This window comes from Cheilinus undulatus, linkage group 23 (genome assembly GCF_018320785.1).
Source record: "Cheilinus undulatus linkage group 23, ASM1832078v1, whole genome shotgun sequence".
Classification (NCBI taxonomy): domain Eukaryota; kingdom Metazoa; phylum Chordata; class Actinopteri; order Labriformes; family Labridae; genus Cheilinus; species Cheilinus undulatus.
In genome coordinates this window covers 29,730,957-29,755,990 of record NC_054887.1, presented here as the reverse complement: position 1 = coordinate 29,755,990, position 25,034 = coordinate 29,730,957, and the positions used below count along the sequence as shown (strand labels likewise).

Here is a 25,034-nt window from a genome sequence, read left to right as displayed (position 1 = left end):
ATGTAGATACGGTCATTATAGATGATTCTAGATGGGCTTTATCGTTTCATCTGTAGACATCAAACGTGAGTGGTAACAGCTGATAACAGGCCGTTTAATGTCTGATAACATCTGAAGCTGCTATACATGTTGACTCTATCCAGGACTTTATATGTTTCACTCTCTGCCCTCTAGGGGGGGCTACACTCCTTTTTTCTTACCAAAAGCAAAGGTCAGAGAGTTTACAGGCAGGACAGAAATCCAATGTTTCCTCATCATCACTGTGAAAAAGAAGATATTTTGGGGTACTGAACAACCAAAGGAGGGAGAGAGGAAATGCTAACATAGCTAGCTGTAGAGGAGCTAGTTAAGAAGGCAACGTGCTGCAGAGATCATAAACAAGTGAGCAGTTGAACTGGCGCTCTGTAAGGGGACTGTAATATGCACTGGGCTTTACAAGCGCTTTTATGGTTGTTGAAAGGTTTTTTGTTAGAAGGTGGCCTAAAAAAGTGATTCAAAAACATCTGTTTTAACCATGTTTGTGTCAAATATTTCCCTTTATAGGACCATACATTTCCTAGCTTCTGTTGTTTACATGTTCCTAATGGGCATTTTATCTTTTTATGTTAACTGGTTTGTGTTGGTTTTCAAAGACAGGGCGGGTCTGGTGCCAATGCCAGGGCCTTTTCACTCTGCTAATGATGCTGGGTCAAGCCACTATGTAGTTCAAGTTCACTCTGACCTCCAGACTGTAATGTCCCCATGACCTTTGACCAGCAAAATCTGATCAGTTCACCCTAAAGTCAAAGGCTCAATCCCAACTCTGAACAACGCCCTTTCAAATTAAGGGAAGGTGAGTTTTCCCACCATGCCCATTTTGGCTAATGTAGCTCACGTGACACATGTAGCTCTGTTATCTGTGTAAGCTATTTAACTAATATAGTTCATATAGCTTGGTAACCTACATATAATATACAGCTACTGTACCTCATGTAGCTCTATAAGCTGTGTAAGCTAAAAGCTAATGTAGCTCACCTACCTCTATTATTGGCGTAAGCTACATGGCAAATGTAGCTCACGTGACTCATGTAGCTCTGTTATCTGCGTAAGCATTATAGCTAACATAGCTTACGTAGCTCTGTTAGCTGTTTAAACTATATAGCCAATGTAGTTCAAGTAGCTTGGTTATGTAAGTAGGCTATATAGCTAACCTAGCTCATGTAGTTCTGTTTTCTATGTGAGCAATATAGATAATGTAGTTTACGTAGCTCTGTTATCTGACGTAGTTCATGTGGCTTGGTTATCTGCGTAAGCTATATAGCTAACATACTTCTGTTTTCTTCATAAGCATTATAGCTAACATAGCTCATGTAGCTCTGTTAGCTGTTTAAACTATATAGCTAACCTAGTTCAAGTAGCTTGGTTATGTGAGTAGGCTATATAGCTAACGTAGCTCACGTAGTTCTGTTTTCTATGTGAGCTATATAGATAATGTAGTTTACGTAGCTCTGTTATCTGACGTAGTTCATGTTGCTTGGTTATCTTCATAAGCCGAACAGCTAACGTAGCTCATGAAGCTCTGTTGGCTGTGTCAGCTATTTAGCTCATGTAGCTCAAGTAGCTCTATTTTCTATGTAAGCTATTTAGTTAACATGGCTCATGTGATTTATGTAGCTCTGTTAGCTGTGTAACCTATATGGCTAATGTAGTTCACATGAGTAATGTAGCTCTATTAGCTGCATAAGCTACATAGCTCATATAGCTATGTATCTAGTATAGCTACATAGCTTGGTTTTGTGAGTTGAGCTTTAGATACATTAGCTACTTAGATACATTACCTTTAGGTATGTTGAGGAGGCTAACATAGCTAAAGTAGCTAAAGTAGCTAAAGCTTTGCTCACTAAATGGCTTTTTAAAAGCTTACCTTAGTATATTCAGTATGTAGCTACGTAAACTTTTGCTTCTTTGCTAAAGCTCACTAAAGCTCACATTTTAAAAATAATCTGCTCTGTAAGAGATGGAGTCTCAGATGAACAGTCTGCAGCCAGACTGTCTTGGTTGTGTCTCTTTGAGTAACAACTGTTTGAGTAAACGAGAACTGATGATGTGTCAGGAGCATGAAGGGTCGTCCCTTTTTATAGGGGAAGACTTATCTTTTGTAACCCTGTTTCATGAGGAAAGAGGGCAATCAAAATGGAAGGGTATGGGTCAACGTTAGAAATGGGAGGTTTGTACAAAATTTGACAAAAATCCCTCTATGCATTCTTAAAAAATTGTGCTCACAAGATTTGGGCCACAATGACCCTGACCTTTGACCTCCAAAACTGATCAAATCCTTGCTCAAACATCTCAGTCTGACTAGACATTAGTGCAAAGTTTAAAAAATTCCTTAAAAGCCTTTTTTAGAAATTGTGTTTACAAGGAAAGAATGGAGGACGGAAGGATGGACAAGTATAATGTCAAAAAACAAGGAAAAGTGCTAAACATTACTATAAAAAACTTCATTTAATAAAGAAAGGGCTTCGACTTATTACATCTTATTGATCCATTACATCTATCATGTATGTTTTTCAAAAGTTTTTAAAGATGAACACATAAAAATGACTGTAGAGAAGCAGTTCAGCTGAAGAATCAAACTCAGTTCAGACACAAAACAACTTTTTCTTTAGCTATGGAGTGAAACCCCTCTGATTATAGTCACTAAAGCAGTGACGGATCATAAATCGGTGCAAAGAGTTTCTAAAAAGTTTAATCAGAAGTTTTGGGATGTCTAAAGAGGAGCAGAGAGTCTGAAACAATCAGAGAGAGAGAGCAGGCGTCTCCCCCGTCAGCAGCCTTTAAATATTTGCAGAGTTTCCTGGAAGCAGCGAGGATATAAAGCTCTGTGTTCACTGGCTTCTGAGAAACTCACATGAGACACACACACTCAAAAACACACACCAAACACACACACACACTATCTGCATCTTCTAAATAACCAGCCTGTGTTCATGTTCAACCGTCTGAGCCGTGCCTAAATGATGATCCAACTCTTCATTATGTAACATTATGAACCAATTAATAACTGAAGTTGAACTTTTAATGTTTTACAATGTAGATTTAGTGGATTATCCCTGGAAATGACTCTAAAATTAAAACTTAAAATTTATCAGATGGTAAAGAGTACCAGCTTGTATCCTATTATGTCAGTTTGTTGAATCAGCTTGTAATTAATCATTAAATTTCAGCTCATATATGGTAAAGTTTCATATCATATATACAGCTAATGTAGCTCCTTTGTTCGTTTGTTCTGTTATCTGAATCAGCCATATAACTAATGTAGTTCATGTAGCTCTGTTATCTGCATCAGCTATATAGCTAACATACTTCATGTAGCTCTGTTACCTGCGTAGGTTAATAGCTAATGTAGTTCACGTAGCTCTGTTATCAGTGTAGGCTATATAGCTAACGTAGTTCATGTAGCTTGGTAATCTGCATAAGCTGTATAACTTCTGTCACTCACGTAGCTCTATTAGCTGTGCAAGCTATAAAGCTAATGTTGCACATGTACCTCTATTATCTGCATAAGCTATATAGCTAACGTACCTCTGTTATTTGCATAAGCTATATAGCTAAAATAGCTCAGGTAGCTCTGTTAGCTGTTTAAACTTTATAGCTAAAGTAGTTCACATAGCTTGGTTATGTGTGTAGGCTATATAGCTAACATAGCTCACGTAGCTCTATTAGCTGTGCAAGCTATAAAGCTAATGTTGCACATGTACCTCTATTATCTGCATAAGCTATATAGCTAACGTACCTCTGTTATTTGCATAAGCTATATAGCTAAAATAGCTCAGGTAGCTCTGTTAGCTGTTTAAACTTTATAGCTAAAGTAGTTCACATAGCTTGGTTATGTGTGTAGGCTATATAGCTAACATAGCTCACGTAGCTCTATTAGCTGTGCAAGCTATAAAGCTAATGTCGCACATGCACCTCTATTATCTGCGTAAGCCATATAGCTAATGTAGCTCAAATGACTCATGTAGCTCTGTTATTTGCATAAGCTCTATAGCTAACATAGCTCACATTTTTCTTTTAGCTGTGTAAGCTATATAGATAATGTAGTTCATGTAGCTCTGTTATCTGATTCGTGTTGCTTGGTTATCTGCGTAAGCTGTATAGTTAACCCTTAGCTGTGCAAGCTATAAAGCTAATGTCGCTCATGTACCTCTATTATCTGTGTACGCCATATAGCTAATGTAGCTCAAGTGACTCATGTAGCTTTGTTATCTGTGTAAGCTATATAGCTAATGTACCTCCGTTATTTGCGCAAGCTATACAGCTAACAAAGCTCAGGTAGCTCTGTTAGCTGTTTACACTTTATAGCTAACAATTAATTAGATTAATTGGCCACAGATCAGTAACGTGACTGGGTATAAAAGCAGCATTTTAAAGAGGCTTGTCTCTCAGAAGTAAATATGTGCAGAGGTTCAACAATCTGTGGAAAAACAGCATCTGAAAATTGCTGCGTAATTTCGGAAAAATGTTCCTCAATGTAAATTTGCAAAGACTTTAAATATTCCACCGTCTACTGTCCATAATATTATCAAAAGATTCAGATATTCTAGAGAAATCTCTGTGAGCAAGGGGTTTTAATTTTTGTTTTGGGAAATCACGGATGCCGTGTCCTGTGGACTAAAGACGAGAGGGACTATCCAGCTTGAGATCCTGGCTCAGTTCAAAAGCTTGCATCTCTGATGGTATGGGGTTGGGTCAGTGCCTATGGCATGGGCAGCCAATACTGACAAGTGGTAGAGGTTTTAGAGCAACATCTGCTCTCACCCAGACGTCTCTTTCAGGAAACGCCTTGACTATTCCAGTAAGACAACATCCATCACAACAGCATGGCTTCACAGGAGGAGTCTGCCTACAGTCCAGAAAAAATCTGGAGCATCATTTTAAGGAAAAATCCAGCAAAGAAGACCCAGGACGGCTAAGCAGCTGGAATGCTACATCAGACAAGAATGGGACAACATTCCTCTCCCAAAACTCCCAACAGCTGGTCTCCTCACTTTCCAGACGTTTGCAGACAAAAGAGGGGAGGCTACACAATGGTAAACATGGCCCTGTCCCAACTTTTTTTGGGATGTGTTGCCTTTATCAAATACAAAATGAGAACATTTTTCGTGAAATGGTAAAATGTCTCATTTTCAACATCTGATATGATGTTATAATGTGAATAAAATATGGGTTTATTAGATTTAATATCAGTGTTTTTATTTACATCTGACATGGTGTCCCAATTTTTTGGAAATGGGGTTGTAAAGAGAAATTTCAAAGAATGACACAAAGAAAAAATTTAAAATGAAATAATAAAAGGGCAGCTGTGATGGCCTAAGCTGCCCTGGAAATCCCCCAAATACTTATAAATCTGCTCGTAATTGAAAGAAATATGTCAAATTCTTGAGAAAACAAATGCAGTCTTTGTCATGGGATATAAATTGCACTGATGTCTACTTGAAGCCCCTGTGGTCTTTAGAAAATTTCCTAATTGATTGACTGGCTTGAAAATAAATTCTTAAAGTACAATATTATTAAACTAACAATTTATGTCACTTTTGATTTAATTATGTAAAAGCCAGAGCAAAAGGATTGTTGTTTTTGGATTGTCTGTCCATGGGTCGTCCCAGGCCATTATTGTGAACGCTACACTTCGAGAACTCTTTGAGTACATTTCTTTAATTTTTGCACAAACATCAGCTGTGACTCAAGGATGAACCAACTATATTTTGGAGATCATAGGTCAAAGGTCACCATAATTAGGCCTTGTATTCTTTCTTTTTAAGGTTCTTTTTAAAAATTGTATACCATGTGGAGGCTGGTAACCACCAGGTGATAGCTCTATTTTTCCCACATGCCAAAAGACAAACAATCTGATCCCTCTTCCTGTCTGTCACAGTGTATCTTTGTTGATTTTTATGTATTTAGTGTGATATTGTGTGCGTCAGTGCGTCACTGTGTACATCATTGTGTTGTATAACCTCGGGGGGGGGCTTGGGTCTCTGCGGCGGCGCCTCTGATCATTCCTCTGAAAGAAATGTGAGTCGTCTTCCAGGAAAAAGGGGAAATCCTGTCGACTTCTGTGAATAAACAAATGCAGTTGAACTGAAGGCACGAAAAATTAATGGGTGAAACAGAAGAAAATGAAAATTACAGAGCAGAAAATGACCGTACATCTTTAATTGAAAGCTGGGGGGATAAAACTATGATCACATAGCTTCTTTTTTCTTTTACCAGACTTTAATTTTTGTCAACGGTTTCAGACTTTTTCCCCAAGGCACACTGAATTCATATTAACATGATACCAGAATTCTAAATATTGATGTGATTCTAGGAAAATCCCTTACGAGTGATACCTGATTATACTATTAATACAGGTGCATTTACGAGAAATAGAATTCAATAATATTAAGTTTTTCCTGTGATTTACTTTCAAGAAGTGAAACTTCCATAATGTTGATGATTATATCTTACTGCTCACAAAAATCCACTATCTCAGACTATTAAAATATCACAAAAACAGCTGTTAAACATGTATTTATAACACAGAAATGTTCTTAAAAAAGCTCCTTTTGTATGAATTACTGCATCAGTGTGACATGGCATGGAGGCGATCAGTCCGTGGCACTGCTGGGGTTGCTCTGATAGCAGCCTTCAGTGAGTCTGGATTGTTACCTCTGTCAAGCAGGTTATGTGATCGGGTGGGTTTGTTTGTTTTTTAGCAACATAACTCAAAAAGTTGTGGACAGAATGTCAGAAATGGCATAAGGAAGTACTGATTAGATCAGGCCCCCCATATCTTCCCATCCGGCCCCAAGAACATGATCAAATTCAAAAATGTGCAGAAAAATTCTAGAGGAAAAATGTTGAGGTATTTTGGGATTTTTTGTAATTCTATCTTTTAATATGCTCCCTACAGCTTTTAAAACTACTCCAAAACAATGGAGATAGAAACAGTTTAATCAGGAAGGACTTTATGTTGGATCCATTTTTCAGAAATCCACCTGTAAGTCATTATTGGCAAATATAATGCATGTTAAACATGAATGTATCACTTTATTCTTGATAAAGTCCGCCGCTTTCTATAAAGATTTTTTTTTAAGATTTATTTTGGGCATTTTTGTGCCTTTATTTGACAGATGAGCACAGTGGATAGAGTCAGAAACAGGGACGAGAGCGGGGGCCTCAGGCTGGATTTGAGCTTGGGCCGTCCGTGTAAATGGGCCGCACCTTAAACCACTAGGCCACCTGCGCCCCTTTTCTACAAAAACTTTTGGCCTCGGGTGTTTTGAGAGTGCAATTTTCCTGCTTGGGTTTTTCAGAGACACAGAAATATTTAGCTAAAATATCTCAGTCGCCCCCTAGTGGCTGGCTGCAATATAGGGACTGATCTCACTGTGTTGGAGTGTAAACATTGCATTACATTGCAAGAAAATAAAAATATCCAAAAAAGTCAGTTAGACCATTTAAAAAAAGTCTTTAGTTTATTTGAAAGTTTGGCCCCCTAAGTGCCTGTTTAGGAAAAGCTGTCCCTTGTACATGTAGCTGACGACCCCTGCTGTACACCAGGGTGAACAAACCGGTTACTGGAAGTTTTGGCTTCACTGTGGGCAGGTGAGAAAGAAGTCAGTACATCCTTAAAGTTTCTCATCAGAGGGAAGCATGAAGGGCTTAAAAATATCCTGATAAGCCAACAGCATCGACTCTTGACTTGATAAAGACTGGTGGACCAACAGCTGAAGACGACATGACACCTCAACCCATCACTGACTCTGGAAGCTTGAAACGCCGGACTACAAGCACCTTGGATTCTGAGTCTCTCAGATCTTCCTCCAGACTCTGGGACCTTGATTTACAAATGAAATTCAGAATTCACTTTCATCTGAAACAGGACTTTGGACCACTGAGCAACAGTCAGTCCTTTTTCTCTTTAGCCAAGATGGGACGCTTACTCATAGTCCATTTCCTGGACCCATCTGAGCGGTGGCTCTTGATCCACTGACTCCAATCTCAGTCCAGTCCTTGTGAAGCTCCTCTAAGTTCTTGAATATGCTTCGTTTGCCCTCCCTGTAGAGGGTGTCAATGATTGTCCTCTGGACATTTGTCAAGTCAGCAGTCTTCCCCATGGTTGTGGTTGTGTGAACTGAACAGGAGAGAGAGTGGAGGCTCAGGAATCCTTTGCAAATTGGACTTTTCCACAATATTATAATATTTTGAGTTTGTGTATTTTTCGTCAAGATTGCAATAAAAAAGTACTGAAATATTTTAACCATATATGAGATGACTCTAGAATATTTGGAATTTAACTCTCTGAAGTAAACCACAGGGAAAATCAAACTTTTAAATGAAGTCCTAAACACCCAAAATTATGTAATTTCTTGTTTTAAATTCTCAAAATTGCTGGAAACTTCTGTCAGTGGTCTAAAACAAACAAAAACGCTGGTACCTTTTGGCATTTCTTCCACAATCCTGACTTTTAGCTGAAACCAAGACACTTACAGGTTATTTCTACATTTTTACTGGGGTTCTTGTTTCATTTTAGTTCTAGTCACCACAGTCTGTGATTGGTAGAACCAAACAGTGTTTCAATTTAGTAATATGGGTTTAAAAATGTTTGCTTTAAATATGTTTTCAGGTATTTCTGTGCAAACTGCCACCATAAAAATAAAAAAATAAAATATGGCTCTTGTGTCATCAAATATCTCTGTAAAAACTCCCTAAATCCAGAGTCTGATGTCCAATATCTGATGGAATGATTGAAGTAAAATCTGAACAAAAAGAGTATGAAACAGTTTAGATCCAGCTCCCGGGTCACTTCAGGGCATCCTCCAGGACCGACGGGTGGATCTCGGCGGCGTCCAGACTCTGCAGGAGTCTCTGCACCGTTGCTCTCCGGCCTTCTCGCCGTTTCCAGAGAATCAGAGCGGACAGCACGGCGGCCTGCGTGCTGAGAGCGTGATCAGAGCGACACCTGAACACGTCCTCCGCCGTCAGACCCAGATCCATCACCACCGCCTCCCACTCTGGCCCGAGCCGCGACGCTAGTCGGGACAGGTCACGATCGGACGGGACCTTCTGGAGAACCGAGGCAGGAAGTTGGTACTTGTCTGCAGAGAGAGGGACAGGAATAATGCAAGATTATCATAAATAATTAACTCCCTTAAAGGTATCATTATGTTTGATTCTTTTAAACACTAGAAAATGTCAGACTGTTATTCTCTTTTTATAAACCTGAATCTGCTTTTATTGTTTCTATAAAAATACACACTAAATGCTGGGTCAACTTAACCTGTGATTCACTTAACCCTGCCAGATGTCTCATGTATTCACCCATAACACTGGTTATTCTTTAACTTTACTGCTGGGTTAGTTTTACCACATTCAGTAGCTAAATATTCTAAATATTCTACCCAAATGGAACTTAATTATACCTCTTACATGGGTTATTTATTCTACCAAAACACTGGCTCATATTAACTGTAATATGGGGTTTTAAAAGTACATTTATAAGATAAACATTCTCCCCAAATATCAGTTCTTACCACATCACACACTCAGAATTCTGTCCTTGATTTTGGTTCATTTAACTGAAATGTTGGCTTATTTTTACTACAGATGAAGATGAATAATTAACTAGATAATTTCTCTTTATAACTGAAATGTTAAGAAAATGCGCATAAATTATCTGGCTATTCTACTCAAACAATGATCATTTTTACACAATGTTTTTTTTTCTACTTAAGTAAAGTGGATATTCTACCCAAATAGAAGTGTACTTTTTCAACAATATGGGTTTTATTTATCGTATGACTGAGCTTGATATTCCACTGTAATGTTTGTTTTTTTCTGCATATGTAAAATGAATAATTGAAAGGGTCATAGGTCTCTTTTACAGAAATGTTCACTTACTTTTGCCACATGCATTAGCTGGATATTCTCTCCAATTAACAGTTCATGTAAGGAGAAATGTTTGGCCATTTTTTACCTCATAAATGTTGTTTATTCTACCTAAACACTGGCTAACTTTACCTGTAATACGGGTTTTAAAAGTTACATTTCTAAGATGAATATTTTGCACAATCGCTGGTTCTTTACAACTGAAATGTTCTGTTATTTTTACCTCATAAATACATTAAACATCAGTTGATTTCAGCGTAAATGTGGGATAATTTTGCTATATAAGTGGACATTCTAACAATTGGTACTTAATTTAAACTACAATTTGGGCAATTTTGATTATTTTGATCTAGAATCTAAGGTTTATTTTAACCACATATTTAAAATGAATAATCTTGTTTACCATTTGTCTCTTTAATTGAACGTCAAGGTAGTTTTTATACACATATATTAGTGATTTTCTCCAAAATTAACAGTGCATTTAAAGAGAAATCATCATTTGGTCATTTTCACCTCATAAATGTTAGATATTCTACCATAGCAGTAGCTCATTTTAAAAGACATTTAAGTTATTCAAAGTACAAATATAAGACAAATAATTGACCCAATCATTGGTTCTTTTTATTGTATTAATAATAAGGATATCCAAGCCAAAAGTTGACTTATTTAGCTGAAATATTCCATTATTTTCACCCTATAAATAAATAAGATATTCTATGCCAACATCAGTTTATTTCTGCTGAAATTTTGCATTATTTTGCTCCAAAGTAAGTGAATATTCTACCCAAATGATACCTAATTTTACCTTATATATGGGTTATTTATTCTACCAAAACACTGGCTAATATTAACTGTAAAATAGGTTTTTAAAAGTACTTTTATAAGATGAATATTCTGCACAATCATTGGTTCTTTACAGCTGAAATGATCATTTTAATCCAAAATACTAGAAAAGCACTCAGAAATTGCAGACCTCTGCCATTAGCCCTATCTCCCAATTGTACAGAATCCTGGATCCAGACGGTGACCTGGATCACTCCCAAAATCTAATCAGTTCTCCCTTATGCCATTTCTGACATTTCCTGAAAATTTCTTCAAAATCAGTCCACAACTTTTTGAGTTATGTTGCTAACAAACAAACTAACAAACTAACAAACCCATCTGATCACATAACCCCCTTGGTGGAGGTAAAGGTAAGGTTTATTTTTACTACATATTTAGGATGAATAATCTAGTTTTTTTTTTTGGTCTCTTTAATATAATTTTAAGGTTGTTTTTAACCACATAAATTAGTCATATTCTCCCAAAATAACAGTGAATTCAAAGAGAAATGTTGGGATATTCTACTGTAATATTTGGTCATTATTGCATTATACATATTAGATATTCTACCACAGCACTAGCTCATTTTAATGCTCATATAATCTATTTAAAGTACAAATATAAGACAAATAATCAACCCAATCATTGTTTCTTATTGCATAAATAATAAGGGTATCCTCACCAAATGTCGACTTATTTTAGCTGAAATATTCCATTATTTTCACCTCATAAATAAATTAGATATTCTGTCCCAACATCAGTTTATTCCGGCTGAAATGTTGGATTATTTTGCTCCAAAGTAAGAGGACATTCTACCCAAACAGTACTTCATTATAACTACAATTTGAGCAGTTTTTAACCTCAGAACTAAGCTGGATATTCTACCCAAATAAAGGATCATTTTGAGTGAAACATCATGATCATTGGTCTCTTTTGCAGTAATTTAAGGTTGTTTTTTAACCACATTAATCAGTTGATATTCGTTCCAAAAAAGGGTTCATGTTAGTTTTAACAGTCGGCTGTTATCGCTTCATAAATATGTCAGCTTTTCTACAGACTCGTGGATTAACTTTATCAGAATTATGGAGTTTTTAAACACATATCTAAAATGAATAATCTACCCAAACATTGGGGATTTTTACATCTGTTTTCTCCTGTTTTCTTTAGGTTTCTTGTCAACATCATCTCTATATTACCATATCTAGTTAACTATTAAAATATCTGGTATATTAAGAATGAAAGAACTTTCTTACGTTCAGATTTTTCTGATGTTTTAATGACTTGAAATTATCCAGCAGGGGGAGCTGTTCCAACAACACTGAGCTCTTTGTTTTGACTCCTTCCAGGTTTGAACATTAAACTTTATCGGTCCTGGATTGCTGGTGTTGTTGATGTAGTATAACTTTATTTCTCTGAATCGGCTGACTGTTTGCTCTTTTCTGATTGGACGACAGCTCTTCATAATAAAAAATACTATCAGCTCTCTAAGAGGCGGCATGTCGCAACCACTTATTGCCTTTTAAGTTTACTGTGACACGGCTCTGTTCATGTGTAACCTCCACGTGTGTGAAATCACTCCTCTTTTACTCAAAGGGGTTAATTTTGTATGTCTGACTCGTGAATTACTCAGGAGAAAAACATCAGCGGAGAAAAATGCAGTGGACAGAAACTCCTAGAAACCTGCTCAAAATGTCAAGAAAAAGGGGGGGGGTATTTTGGAGAGGGAGGGAGGAGGGATATGGGGGGTGTTTCAGGGGCGTTAAAAGTCAGGATGAGGAGCATGTGATGATCTGAAACATCCGGCTCTGCGGCTTTAACTCAGAAAAGCTGCTGCGACTGGTGCTGCCAAGATTCCTGGAAAGCAAGAGGCAATAAAGAGGGGGAGGAGGGGGAGGATGGGGGAGGAGATGGCTGGAAAACAAGCACCACCTCCTCCCCCTTCTCCTCTTTTTCTTTTATAAAGCCATACCTGTGCTAAAGTTGACAGAAAGTTTTGATAATTCAATCCTATGTTATATTTCTGAGCTTCTTTATAATATGACAAATGTGTTCCACATGTTTAAACAGGATGTTCTGTTTGACTGTGTTTGTTTCTAGTGGTTTGATTTATTGATTTTTCTGTAGAGGCAGAAAAACGGGTGGAAATTTTCCTCTGGGGACACAAAAGTGTATCTATAGTACTATAGCGGATCATAATCCACATGATTTAAAGGATACAGTCTCTGTTTTTTAATCAACATCATCCTAATAGAGCAACAAGATTTAAAAGAGATGATCCAAAATTCTGGCTAACTCCTTCACAAAGTCTACATTGCACAAAACATTGCTGCTATTATGCCTGTGCAACTCAGACAGCATAATAGCTGTGCAATTATATTTATTTAGCATTTTTATAGTGTGGTATGAAGAAATTTACCTGCTATTTTAATCCAAGCCTGCTGCCTACATTGCACAAAAACATTGGCATTGCAAAGGCTGCAAAGGTTTATGTGCAATTCAGACAGTTAGTGCAGGAATTTGCCTCTAATTTTTCATCATTCCTTGCAAAAAAAAAAAAAAAAGTATGGAAATGTTGCTAATATGATTGTGCAACTCAGGAATTCCTCCATCAAAAATGCTTGAAAGCTCCCTCATAATGTTAAAATTGCACAAAAATGTTGAGCAATAAAATGATGCTTGGGTCTTTGCACAAGTTGCATTTGCAAGTACACTGTGTATTGAACCACTGCTATTGTTTTTGTGCAACTTTGACAGAGTAGGTGTTGTGCAATTTTAATTATTTAGCAATTTTATTGTGTGGTTTGAAGGAATTTACCTGGATTTTTTATTCCACCATGCATTCTACATTGCACAAAAACTGACTATGGTGTAGACAGTATGAAGGAATTTGCCTCTAACTTTTTGTTCCTCAAAATTTGAAATTGCACAGAAATATCAGTCACCAAAATTGCAATTGCAAAATTGCAATTTTTGGGCAATTTAGAACCCTTCTAAAATTGCTAGAAAGCTCCCTCACACTCTCAAGACTGCAGTAAAAAAATTAAGTAAAGAAATAATCCTTGGGGCTATGTGCACAAGTTGCATTTGCACGTTGCACAAGTACATCATGTATGGAACAATTGCTAACATTTTTGTACAATTTTGACAGAGTAAGTATTGTGCAATTATTGGCAAAAGGGATTTGCCAGCACTTCTTGATTGCACCATGCTTGTAATCAAGACAAACATCACCACTGCTGCAGGAATTTGCCTCCAACTTTTGATTACTCAAAGTCTTCAAATTGCACAAAAATATTGGTGACCAAAATGTTGTGACTGTTGCAACTGCACTAAAACGTTGAGTGCAAACTGATGCTCGGGTATTCTGGCAACTGAGTTGGTGTATTGTGCAACTTAGACAGAGAAAGTATTGGGCAATTTAATTGATCAAGCAATTATATTGCGTGATTTGAATGACTTTACCAGCAACTTTTGATTTCACCATGCTTTCTACATCGAACAAAAACACTGACAATAAAAACGTTGCCAATCTTGCAATGTAGACAGTAGGCAGGAATTTACCTACAACTTTTTGTTCCTTAAAATTTTGAAGTTGCACAAAAAATTGCTGACTAAAATGTTGTGACTGACTGTACTTTGTAAAAATTGGGTAGCAAATTAATGCGAGTGTATTTTTGCTACTTACTTACTTTTGCCACTAAATTGGTGTAAATATAATTGCACAACTTTGACTCAGTAAGAATTGTGCAATCATATTTATTTGGCAATTTATGTGTGGGAGGAAGGATTTTGACTTCTGACTACCTTAGACAAAAACACTGGCAGTGGAGATATGGCGCAAGATTAGGTGCAATTCAGACAGCTCATGCTGTCCGTATTGCATAAAAATATTGCCAATCAAAAAGTTGCACATTTTTCATTTTTATTTTGGATGGTGTTGAATTAAGACAGTGTGGTATGAAGGCATTTTCCTCTGTTTTTTTTAATCTTGTACATTTTCATTGCACAAAAATGGATGACAGAAAAATTGCCAAGGCATTTGTGCAATTTAGACAATGAGCAATTTATTGGCAATGTGCAGGAAATTGCCTCTGACCTTATTCCTCAAAATTTCTACAATGGGAAAAAATTGGGCTTCAAAAGTTTGACAATGTTTTTATGCAACTTAGCACTGAATCTATCAAAACATGATAGAAATCTCCAGAACATCGTCAACGTTTAACAAAACATTAGGAACCAAAATGTTGTGCAACTTATTTTATCTATGAAGACAGTGTAAAGGAATTTCTCTGCAATGCTGGATTCCTGCACACTGTTTAAATTGGCTAAAGATAACAATGGTGGCATTGCCAAGTTATTTTTAAAATTTAGACAATGTGCAGTTAATTTTTTGATTCCTTGAACTCTCTGATTAGTGCAACAATATTGGGAATCTAAATGTTGCCAGTGTTTTAGTGCAATTCAATCCATCAAAATTGCACAGAGGAATTTTTTTGTACAATCCAGGCCATGCCCAGGAATTTGCCAGACAACCTCTGAATTCTGCACGTCTGTTTATATTGTAGAAAAACATTGGCAATCCAAATTTTTCCAGTATTTATTTGCAATTTAGATGAGGCGCAATATGAACTGTTTGCGGTTTAGCAGGAATCCGCCTGAATTTGTTTTTATGGGTGCCTTGGATTTCTTTAAGCCAGGAAATGTATTGTTTAACCTTTGATTTTATTTCCTGGTTTCATGACGGCTCTACCTGAGAACCCTGCAGCATCTACAGGTGAGACCGACGTTAAGCTCCGCCCCCACAGACACCTGAAGAGGCAGACAAGGAGAGTGTTTGAAGTGTGGTTAGACTGTTTGATCCGTGCTGTAATCTGATCAGTCACACACGTGAAGCAGCTCTTATGTAACACACCGACACTCTGACTTTTTTTAGCTTCCATGTCTTCACAGTTTGAACTTCCCACACTGTAAAAACTGATCCCTCAAACCAAAGTTTCTAACTTTGTGGAAGTTTCTAACTGGTTTCCAGGAATGTGAGAGCGGCCTGCGTGTTCTCGTGAGGTGATTATTCCTCTTTGAAGACGCTGACTCACTTTTCCAGGAAACTTTGTTGCTTTGTTGTTCTGAGAAAAGTCACGCCTCATGGATCTGTTCAGTCTCATTGATCAATCTGACTCTAAGTGCACGCTAAATCCAGCTTTGTTCCACTCAAATCCAAATATTTGTACTCATAATCTCTCTTTGTTCATATTCATCAGCATTATTTTTCTTTGACACTTTTAAAACCTTGATCATAAGATGGAAATGAGACATTTCTCAACTTCATCTAAAGAATTTAAGCCTAAAAAACGTCAAATCCTTTAAAATTTGAATAAAAACCTGCAACAGCACAAAAAAGCATTCTCTCCTTCATTGGTCCAAATGTTGCCAACATATTTGTGCAATTAAGGCAGTGTGCAGTTGTCCTACAGTGCCAATGTTTTGTACAATGAACAGGTTTTTTTTTTTTTTGGTAATTAAGACATTTTTGGGCAATTTCGTCAAAGGTTTGTGCAATTTAAATGGTACCCCTGTGCAATTTAAGCCAAAATTTCTTCTTTTTTGTAATGTTGACTTTTTGTACCATTTAAGCAAATGTTTTGGTGGGATTTTTTTCGTCATGCTTTGGAGCAATTTTGACAAATGTTCTTTCAAATTATATTGACAAATGCCCATATGTAATTTAGAGATTTGTGTGCGATTTTAACAAATGTTTTGCTGCATTTTTTTGGCGCAATTTCAATGGACGTACTTGTAAATTTCCACACATGCTCTTGTGCAATCTAGATTTTTTTTGGTGCAATGCAGGCATTTTTGGTGCAATTTCAACATTTTTTTTGTGTAATTTTTCCACTCTGTTGTATTGTAGACATTTTTGGTGCAAGTTTAACCAATGTTTTGGTGCAATTTTTCCCATTCTTCTGTGCAATTAAGACAGATGCTCCTGTTGAATTCCCACAAATGCTCATGTGCAATTTTGACGAATGTTATGGAACATTTTGGGTTATTCTTTGTTGTAAACCAGACAGTTTTCGTGCTATTTTTCTCATTCTTTAAAATAATTTAGACATTTTTTGGCCCAATTTAAATATTTTGGTTTAAATATTTTTTTTGTTGTGCAATTTAAACTGTTTTTTTTTTTTTTTTTTTTGCCAAACCAAGCCAAATCTTTAAAAACTGCATCTATCTTACAGGACGAGTGAGTTTGAGAGAAATAAATCCACCCAAAATTGCACTGAATCCTTCAAAAACTGCAAAAATCTGTAAGAAAACAGTTTTTGTTTCAATTTTTGCAGTCTGTAGGAGTTTGACTCTGGTTTTCATTGCTGTTGTGTTTCAATTTTTTTCACTAGAATTATATCAAAATTTTATATGATGGCATTGTGACGACCATACTTCCTCTCCAGCTAATGTTTTTGTGCAATTTAGAAAATGTGCAGGAGTCTCCTGCAATTTCTTTTCTATATGAAAACAAGAAATAATCAGTATTTATGGCTCAGACCTTTAATTTTGCTACCATGGTATCCAACACGCGTCAGTATTGTTTAATTATTGACTCAAATCAAAATGACAAACTCTTAAAAAATAAGAACTTAATATAAAACATTCAGACATTCTTAGACTTTTGGCTTTTTCTTTATATCAAATCAAAAGACTTCTTTCACTTTTCTCTTTAAACTTAATCAAGAATGAAGAAGTGTTGAAAAGACACACAACAAATATTAAAAATATTCACACGTTCAATAAAAAAGGCACATCTCCTTATGTATATGAAATAGACAGAGACATGTCAAACGCTGTAGTAGTAATAATAGATCAGGTGTTTGTTAGTGCAGCGCTCTTTAAAAACACCTGATTTGTCTCATCATGACTCTGAAACTCAACTTCTTCAAACTTGTTTTGATTGTTCTGACTTTGCGCTGAAGCTGTGATGATGTGAGAATAATACCTCTGAGTTATCTGGTTCTTTGGTGGATGACAGCCTAACATTTCCAGAGATTTTCTGCCTTTACAGACCAAATTATCACTGAAGTCATTGAGATAATAATGGAACAGTGTCAGATGTGCTCATGGTTTGATGCTTGTTTTTGTTGCACTTCTTGTTTGGTCTTATTTAGTCAGAATTATGGCTGTAATACACCATAATATTTACCCCTTAAAACCTGTTGTATCATATTTGATACATACTTTTATGATACTGCTACCTCATCATTAAGATCAATAAATTACTAAAGAAAATTGAATACAATCTGATAAACGAAAAAAATGCCCTCAAGTGGATTATCAGTAACCAAAAACATCTAATGTATCAATTCAGATACAAAAATATAAACGTAAAATTTCAGGGAAATTTAGATTTTTTTGGATTTCAGTAGAAAATGAAATAAATATTTCATTTCCAAAAAATACACATATTCTGGCTATAATTTGTGTTTTCAGGCTTTGATGGGTTAGACTTCTGTATGGCTAATGAAAATTTCAAACAGCATCACTGCCTCTTTACATACAATGGGAAAAACAGACGTCCCGATTAACCTTCCAAAAGCTACTTTTTGCTGTATTGTTTTATCTTTTCTTCTGACAATAAAAAACACTCAGAAAATTTTTATCACGCTAATGTTTGATAAAATATTTTTTAAACAAATGCCACTTTAACTCAAAAACACAAAACAATAAAAACAGAATTCTAAAAAATTGCTATTAATGTATATATACAGTGAGCCGGCTCAAATTTGGGTCCAAAAAGGTAAATTCAGTTTACAATTCCTCATTCCTGTTCAAAATGGTGAAATGTGGAGAGCTCACTGAAAATGAAAGAGTCCACATTAAAGCACTTCATGATGCTGGATGGTCTTTGAGACGAATATGACAGGTGGTCTAATAAATTTGTTAAGCACTGTGTATATTGAATTTTATATTTATAAATATATTTAGCAATTGTTTGCACTCCAAGGATTCCCAAGTAGTGCAAAATAAAAATACAAAGATGTATAAAAGAGTCAAAATCAAGGTAAATGCAAAAAAAAATTTTTTTTTTAAATGTAATTTTTCTATGTTTCTTTATAATTCCTTTAAATTATTTTCCATTTTTTTTCTATAGAGTTCAATTTAACCAACTGAATGTCTCAATTTGTTTAATTCTTAAACCTTCCCTTTGCTTGTGATGTTATGACCTGTTTCATGTTTATAACTTTGTTTTAATAATGCTTGTTAGTTTGTGACTTGGATTTTGAAAAAAAAAAAAAAGCTTAATAAATAAATATTATTATAATAACCAGTAATGATAGTATCATCCAATTATTTGGCTGTGCTTGTTTCTGTTTAAGTCATGTTTACATGTATAGGAGAAATAAATTGAAATGTTATTAAATTATAAGCTAGTAAATTATCTGTCCACTGCATTTAAAAGCTGCTTTATTTGGCTTCAATCCTGTGTTCATCGCATTAAATTAAACAATACTAAGCATCTGAGGTTCAGAATACAAATGCTGGTTGTTTTTATGATATCAGTGTATTTGTTACTTTCATTTATTTACTTCTTTTTTTAAATTTTATAATAATTTGCTCCTCTGTATAGAGTAAATAAGAAAAAATAACAGACAATAAAACTTTTTCCCCTACACATAATGGATGTGAACGTCCTTCTTAATCAGCATTTACACTTTTATCATTATGTTGAACTCCTGTTAGGCAGCCTGGTGTTGGTCCCAGCTGTGTGTTCCGTACCTGTCCCACCTGTAGATCTCGCTCCAGGTGATTTTCCGGTTTCGGTCTGGAGCTCCAGCAGCAGCTTCTCTCTGACCCAGCTGAAGTCCTCCAGAGCCCGCAGGAACACGGGGAAGGCCCGGGGTCCGCGGCTCGGCAGCAGGTCGAGCAGCTTCAGAGTCCTTCGTGAGTCCGTGGGCTGAGACAGGATGTCCTCCATCTGAGCCTCCGTCAGGATCTCCTCCTGGTACAGAAACGGAACGATGGAGTCAGACACCAGCAGCTGCCCGGACAGGTACAGCCGGTGTGCCCGCAGCACGGCTCTGTGCTCGGGGTCCATGTGGAGAGCTACAGCCGCGGTTGTCTTGATAAATGCTACTAGTTAACTCATTACTAACTAGTTATCCCGAAACCAACTGACAAAAAAGAGTCAACACGACGACAACACGAGCTCTCACAACAAGCTGGAGCGCTCTGTGATAATATGTCCGACTAGAAACAACAAGCCTGCGGAACCAAATTCTACTAACGCTATACACTCATTTTTTCTTATTTTGATTTTTGTTTATGATCTAGCTTGAAGTAACTTCTAAAACTTCTGAACCAAAGTATTTTGATTAGATACCTAATATCATACTATTATAACGTATATTGTCAAAATATAACGTTTACCTACAATATAGAAACAGATGCTCGACTTATACGTTATGAATCTTAATTATGCCAACCTTTAAAATACCTAAATAACTGTATTTTAAAAAATTATACATTCATTTTGGCTGCCTCGGATTCTCAGCTCTGACTGCCATCTAACATTATCGACTGTTTTTGAAAAGTTAATGGGCGAGTCATCCTCCTTTTTTTACATAAATTTTCTTTTGATTGCTCGACGTTTTTAAATGCAGTGGTTGCCAATATTTAAAACATTCTTAACCCTTTACTTAATATCTTTTTTCAAACTTGATATCCCTACAATAACACAAAAATCTGCGTTATCTGGGAAACACATTTGCCACAAATTTTCTTGAACAGTTAGCGTTTATTTCTGTCCACCTATTCCTTTTAAACAACTCAGGACCGTATTTATTAATTTAATTCAAAAAGCACATTCAGTTCAACATAAACTGCAACTAATTGACAAAAAAAGGTTCAGCAAATACTTTGTAAAACAGCTAGCAGCAGCTAGCATAGCCTACAGTTTCCTTTGAGTGCTTTAGCTTTTTCAAATGCAGTTATAGCCATCCCTTAAACAACTCTGAACCATTTATTTTTGATTATCATAAACCCCTTTCAAATTTGGCACCCATACAATGAAAAAATACAAACTTTACTGTTAGGAAAAAAAAAAACAATTGCCTTAAATTTTCTTCCGCTAGCATGTTTTTCAGAGACCATGGCTGTGTCTGAAACCACACACTTGTTCCCTACTCCCTATCCACGATATAGTGAACAGAATATAGTGAACTCATTTTCAAAACACAAAAACGACTTTTAACATATTTAATAACATTTTTAAATTTTTAGATAACGAAACACGACATTACAGGCAGTCAGCAGCGGCTAGCAAACACCTTAGCTAGTTTTAACTCTATTGTTGTAACTTAATCACATTTTTATCAGTGGAAAATAAGTTTGTCAAAATTCTCACTTTTTCAATGTAAAGTGTTATTTAACAATGTAATCTCCCTAACTTTATTTATGTATAGTACCGAGAAGTACCAAAGCAATCAACAATGGCAAGAAAAACTCCCGGCACGGTCTAACCTGGCAATGGCTTGTGAAATACAAGACATTATATGCCATATACCAAACCTACAGGACTTCTGTTTTTGTTGCCATGGTAACAAACACGTGCAACAGATAGAATATTGTTTAATATTCTTACCAGGATCATATCAACGTTTAAGATTCAGTCACATAGGATGTACTGCTGCAGTAACATTGTGGTCTATTTAATTGAACTTTAAAAGAGCATGTTTTATATATTTAATTAATTAACACTTACATGGTCATAAGGTCAAAAGTGAACTGGATAAATCTTAAACAAAAGCACCCCCCACCAAAAAACAAACAAATAATAAAACAAAAAAAACCCCAAAAGGTTTTTTTTATTCATAAATATTATGATTTTTCTTTAAGTAGCCTAACTCCAACATTACGGAAGTGGAACCTTATCTTGATTGGGCCTGTAGAACATAAATTGTCTTGCCATAAGTCCAACTTTCTGCTACTCTTTCTGGCTACACAAATACCTATTTTTGAAAAATCACGTCTACAAATATGCAGTAACCTAAGCAATAAGGATGATCATAAAAAAATAACACTGTGAAACGTGTGATGATATTTTAAAAATGCTATACAGTGATTAAATAATTCTGATCATGACATATCTATTCAGTATTATTAGGTGCTGATTTAATAAACACTTAACATTGTATTTAGTCAGACGCTGGTGCGTTTTATGTTCATTTTTTAATATTAACTGTTCAAAATGGGACATATTCGTCTAACTTCTAAACTTCAATTGTAGTGAACTGGATTTGGTCAGTTTCACTAACACATGCATTTCTGTAATCCTGACATTGTTTCATGGACCAAAGACCTCTTTAAGGTCATGTTTCAAAGCAGGATTAATAATGAACTTTGGTTCTTTTTATTCATGACTAAGAAATAAACCCCGAGGGATTCAGACTCACAGACACTTTCTAAGAAAAGTAGATTAAAATTCAGTGACCCACTAAAAAAGTACTGTTATGAAACATTTTTAACTTGATGAGATATGAAGTGAACTTTCCACACAGGCAACTCCATATTAGAGCGCATGTGTTTGAATACCGCATCATTACTGCCCAGTTAGTGTGCATCTTTAATGTTGCTGCAATGTTCAGGTGGAAGAGAAGCTTTGACAGTGAGTGGGTTTAATCAGCAAGAGTTCACAGAGGTGTAATGGTTCACAGAGGTCATAGTTTGGTTTGGTTGGGTTCATCGATCACAGATTTATACTTCTAGAAGTCTCTCAAATATAATTATATTTTTTTCCTTTTGCTTACTTTAGTGCAGCTTATTTTTTATGACATGTTTGAAATTTATATTTGAATATATAAATCAATAAATCATCCCTTTGTTCCATCTAGTGATATTTAGAACTATCAGTGATAGCTGGTACAGCCTGTGATATATTAGATATGAAACAAAAGAAGAGAAAAATAAAAAAACAAAAACAAAATTAAAAACAACACAGAAAAGATCTTCTGATTTCAAAAATTAAAAATACACACAACATAAAATGCAAATAAAATATGTGCATTTTAGAGCAATATTTCTATTTATGAGTTGTGAAATGAGCTGTCACAGCGGTTTTATTAAAACGCTAGTGCTGTGGTTACTTGTGCTAAATCCTGAATCATGTTGTCACTAAAGGATCACAGACTAGATGATGTAAACACAGGAAGTGACGCTGCAACTGAGTCTGCGCTATCTTCGACCCTATCTGCTTAAAGAAAAAAGAGGGAAACAAAAAAAAACTGCTTTCATATCTGAAATCTTTTTAAAAACATCAGGGAGATGCAGAGAAGGTGAAAATGCCAGCGTGTCTCTCTAGCCTGAATTGGACTTCTCTTCTTCATGTGTTTTACCATGCCGGCTACTTCCTCTTCTTCGTAGGTGGTTTAATAGAGGTTAACAAACACTAAGTGGTATTACATTCACCTGGATTGGCGATAAATACAGTTAAATTTGTATTTTTTCCCCCATTATTTTTAAAAGTTCGAATATACAGTGCTTAACAAATTTATTAGACCACCTGTCATATTTGTCTCAGAGACCATCCAGCATCATGAAGTGCTTTAAGGCAGACTCTTTCATTTTCAGTGAGCTCTCCACGTTTCTGTTATGTCTGGTAGTGTGGTTGGACCCAGAATGCGGAAACGGAGGAGCAGGTTTGAACAGTTTTATTGTGCAGGTAAGTGAACAAGGGAGGGGGGATTCCAAGAGTCCAGGAGAGTGAGAGAGTGCGCTGGTGCTGGCTGCGGTGATCTGGGCTGGAGGCACTGGAAAAAGAGGAGAGGCACGTTAGAGGAGGGTTCACAAAAATACAGCACTGGAATTCACTAATAACAATCATCAAAATAGCACAGGAAACTTCTCTGGAGATCTCGAGAGAGAGCCTGGAGCTGGAGTTACCGTGAGGTAAGTTCTGCAAGACTCAGGCGCTGTAGAGAGCTGCAGCCGATCTTAAGTAGTGTCCGTCAAATGAGTGATTTGCTGCAGGTGTGACTCTCCACAGCACCAGGGGGGGAGGGGTGGATGCCTCAGGGAGAGCAGAGTAAAGTTAGCAGCCAGCACGATACTCCGGAAACCGGAAGTAACCAAAATAATACACAGAAAACAACTTAAAAAACCACAGTTTCACCATTTTGAACAGGAATGAGGAATTTCAAACTGAATTCACCTTTTTAGACCCAAATTTGAGCCGGCTCACTGGGCTTCTCTGAGAAGTCAGAAATGAATCAAGCATAACATTCAACCACTAAAACTCATTTTTCTGTTCAGGAATGCAGGTAAATAACTATAATTTAACATATTAATCAAGAAATGTTAATGTGCTTTACTATTGTTTCAGTTTTTTTTTGTAAATCAGTAAATTTGAAAAATTAATAGATAACAATAATAATTCTATTTTAGCATTAAAAATATCATTTGGGTTAAAGAGCTTCTACATATTGGTGTATTAACCATTGCAGAAACATAAAAAATGATTTTGGTAATCAGCAATGCTGTTAATTTAGGGCAGCTGTGGCATAAACCTTACTTTGGTTAGGGTTAGGGTGGTCTAATAAATTTGCTAAGCACTGTATTCGCCATGTGACTACCAAGCGGCAGCCTCTGGTCCTGCGAAACATGAAGACAATGCAGAAGTGCAAAAAATTGCAATACGTCGAGCGTCCACTTGAGGCTGGCTGCAGAAACACCAGAAGTTCCGTTTGAACACCTGTTAAACAGCCGGTTTTTACACTAGAAATAAACTGGTTTACAGCCTGGTTAAAAAAACCAAACACGTTTCATTAGCTAATGTCTTCGTGTGCTCTCACTGCACTGTACTGTACTGGTTGAGACATCGGCTGTGTCCGAAACCACTCACCTATTCCCTACTCCCTATTCACTGTATAGTGAACGGCACATAGTGGACTTTATAGTGGACTCAACTGCAAAACACAAAAATGATTTTGGACACCACTCCGGCTGCGGGTAATGACGTCATTGCCGTCTCACAATTAAAACATTCAGCAACAACGGCTTGATTTCGATGACAATGGCTGAGGATAGAAATTAACGGTAGAATTTCACTGAAAACTGATACTAAATGTGATGTATCCCCCCCCCCAAAATAAAAATGATAAAAGATAAAAAAGCTTGTATCTTTAGTGGAAAAATAGTGTACATTTTTATGTGTAATGTGATTTATTTTTGCACAAAGATGATAGTCTCATGTCTTGTAATCTTTAGAGCTACTCCATTTATATCCCTAACACTTTCTTACAGATTTGGTTAAA

General features: G+C 36.2%; 1 protein-coding gene and 1 long non-coding RNA gene across 4 annotated transcripts; both read right to left on the bottom strand.

Moving 5' to 3' along the window:
* Positions 1-6,223: 6,223 nt before the first annotated feature.
* On the bottom strand, positions 6,224-19,944 carry cradd (CASP2 and RIPK1 domain containing adaptor with death domain). 3 transcript variants are annotated; one of them, XR_005991548.1, is made up of 3 exons: positions 19,504-19,944; positions 8,465-9,125; positions 6,224-8,161 (listed from the first exon to the last, which is right to left on the bottom strand). XR_005991548.1 is itself a non-coding variant. In XM_041780372.1 (2 exons), exons 1-2 carry the CDS (start codon positions 19,820-19,822, stop codon positions 8,830-8,832), a joined length of 615 nt encoding a protein of 204 aa, XP_041636306.1. In that variant the 5' UTR covers positions 19,823-19,944; the 3' UTR covers positions 6,224-8,829. The 3 variants fall into 3 exon arrangements, 2 of the variants coding, with proteins under 2 accessions (XP_041636306.1, XP_041636307.1); XM_041780372.1 differs by having other exon boundaries at positions 6,224-9,125; XM_041780373.1 differs by having other exon boundaries at positions 6,224-9,125; positions 19,513-19,944.
* A 3,473-nt stretch (positions 19,945-23,417) lies between these two features.
* LOC121505801 lies at positions 23,418-23,777 on the bottom strand. The gene is made up of 2 exons (XR_005991585.1): positions 23,665-23,777; positions 23,418-23,531 (listed from the first exon to the last, which is right to left on the bottom strand). It is a non-coding gene; the product is annotated as an uncharacterized LOC121505801 (long non-coding RNA).
* Positions 23,778-25,034: the final 1,257 nt, after the last annotated feature.

Bases quoted from the DNA above. Each gene is read 5' to 3' on its own strand.
- cradd (XM_041780372.1), bottom strand. From the start codon at position 19,822: ATGGACCCCGAGCACAGAGCCGTGCTGCGGGCACACCGGCTGTACCTG. The intron at 9,126-19,503 runs GTACGGAACACA...CTCTCTCTGCAG, and splicing joins GAGATCTACAGGTGGGACAG to ACAAGTACCAACTTCCTGCC.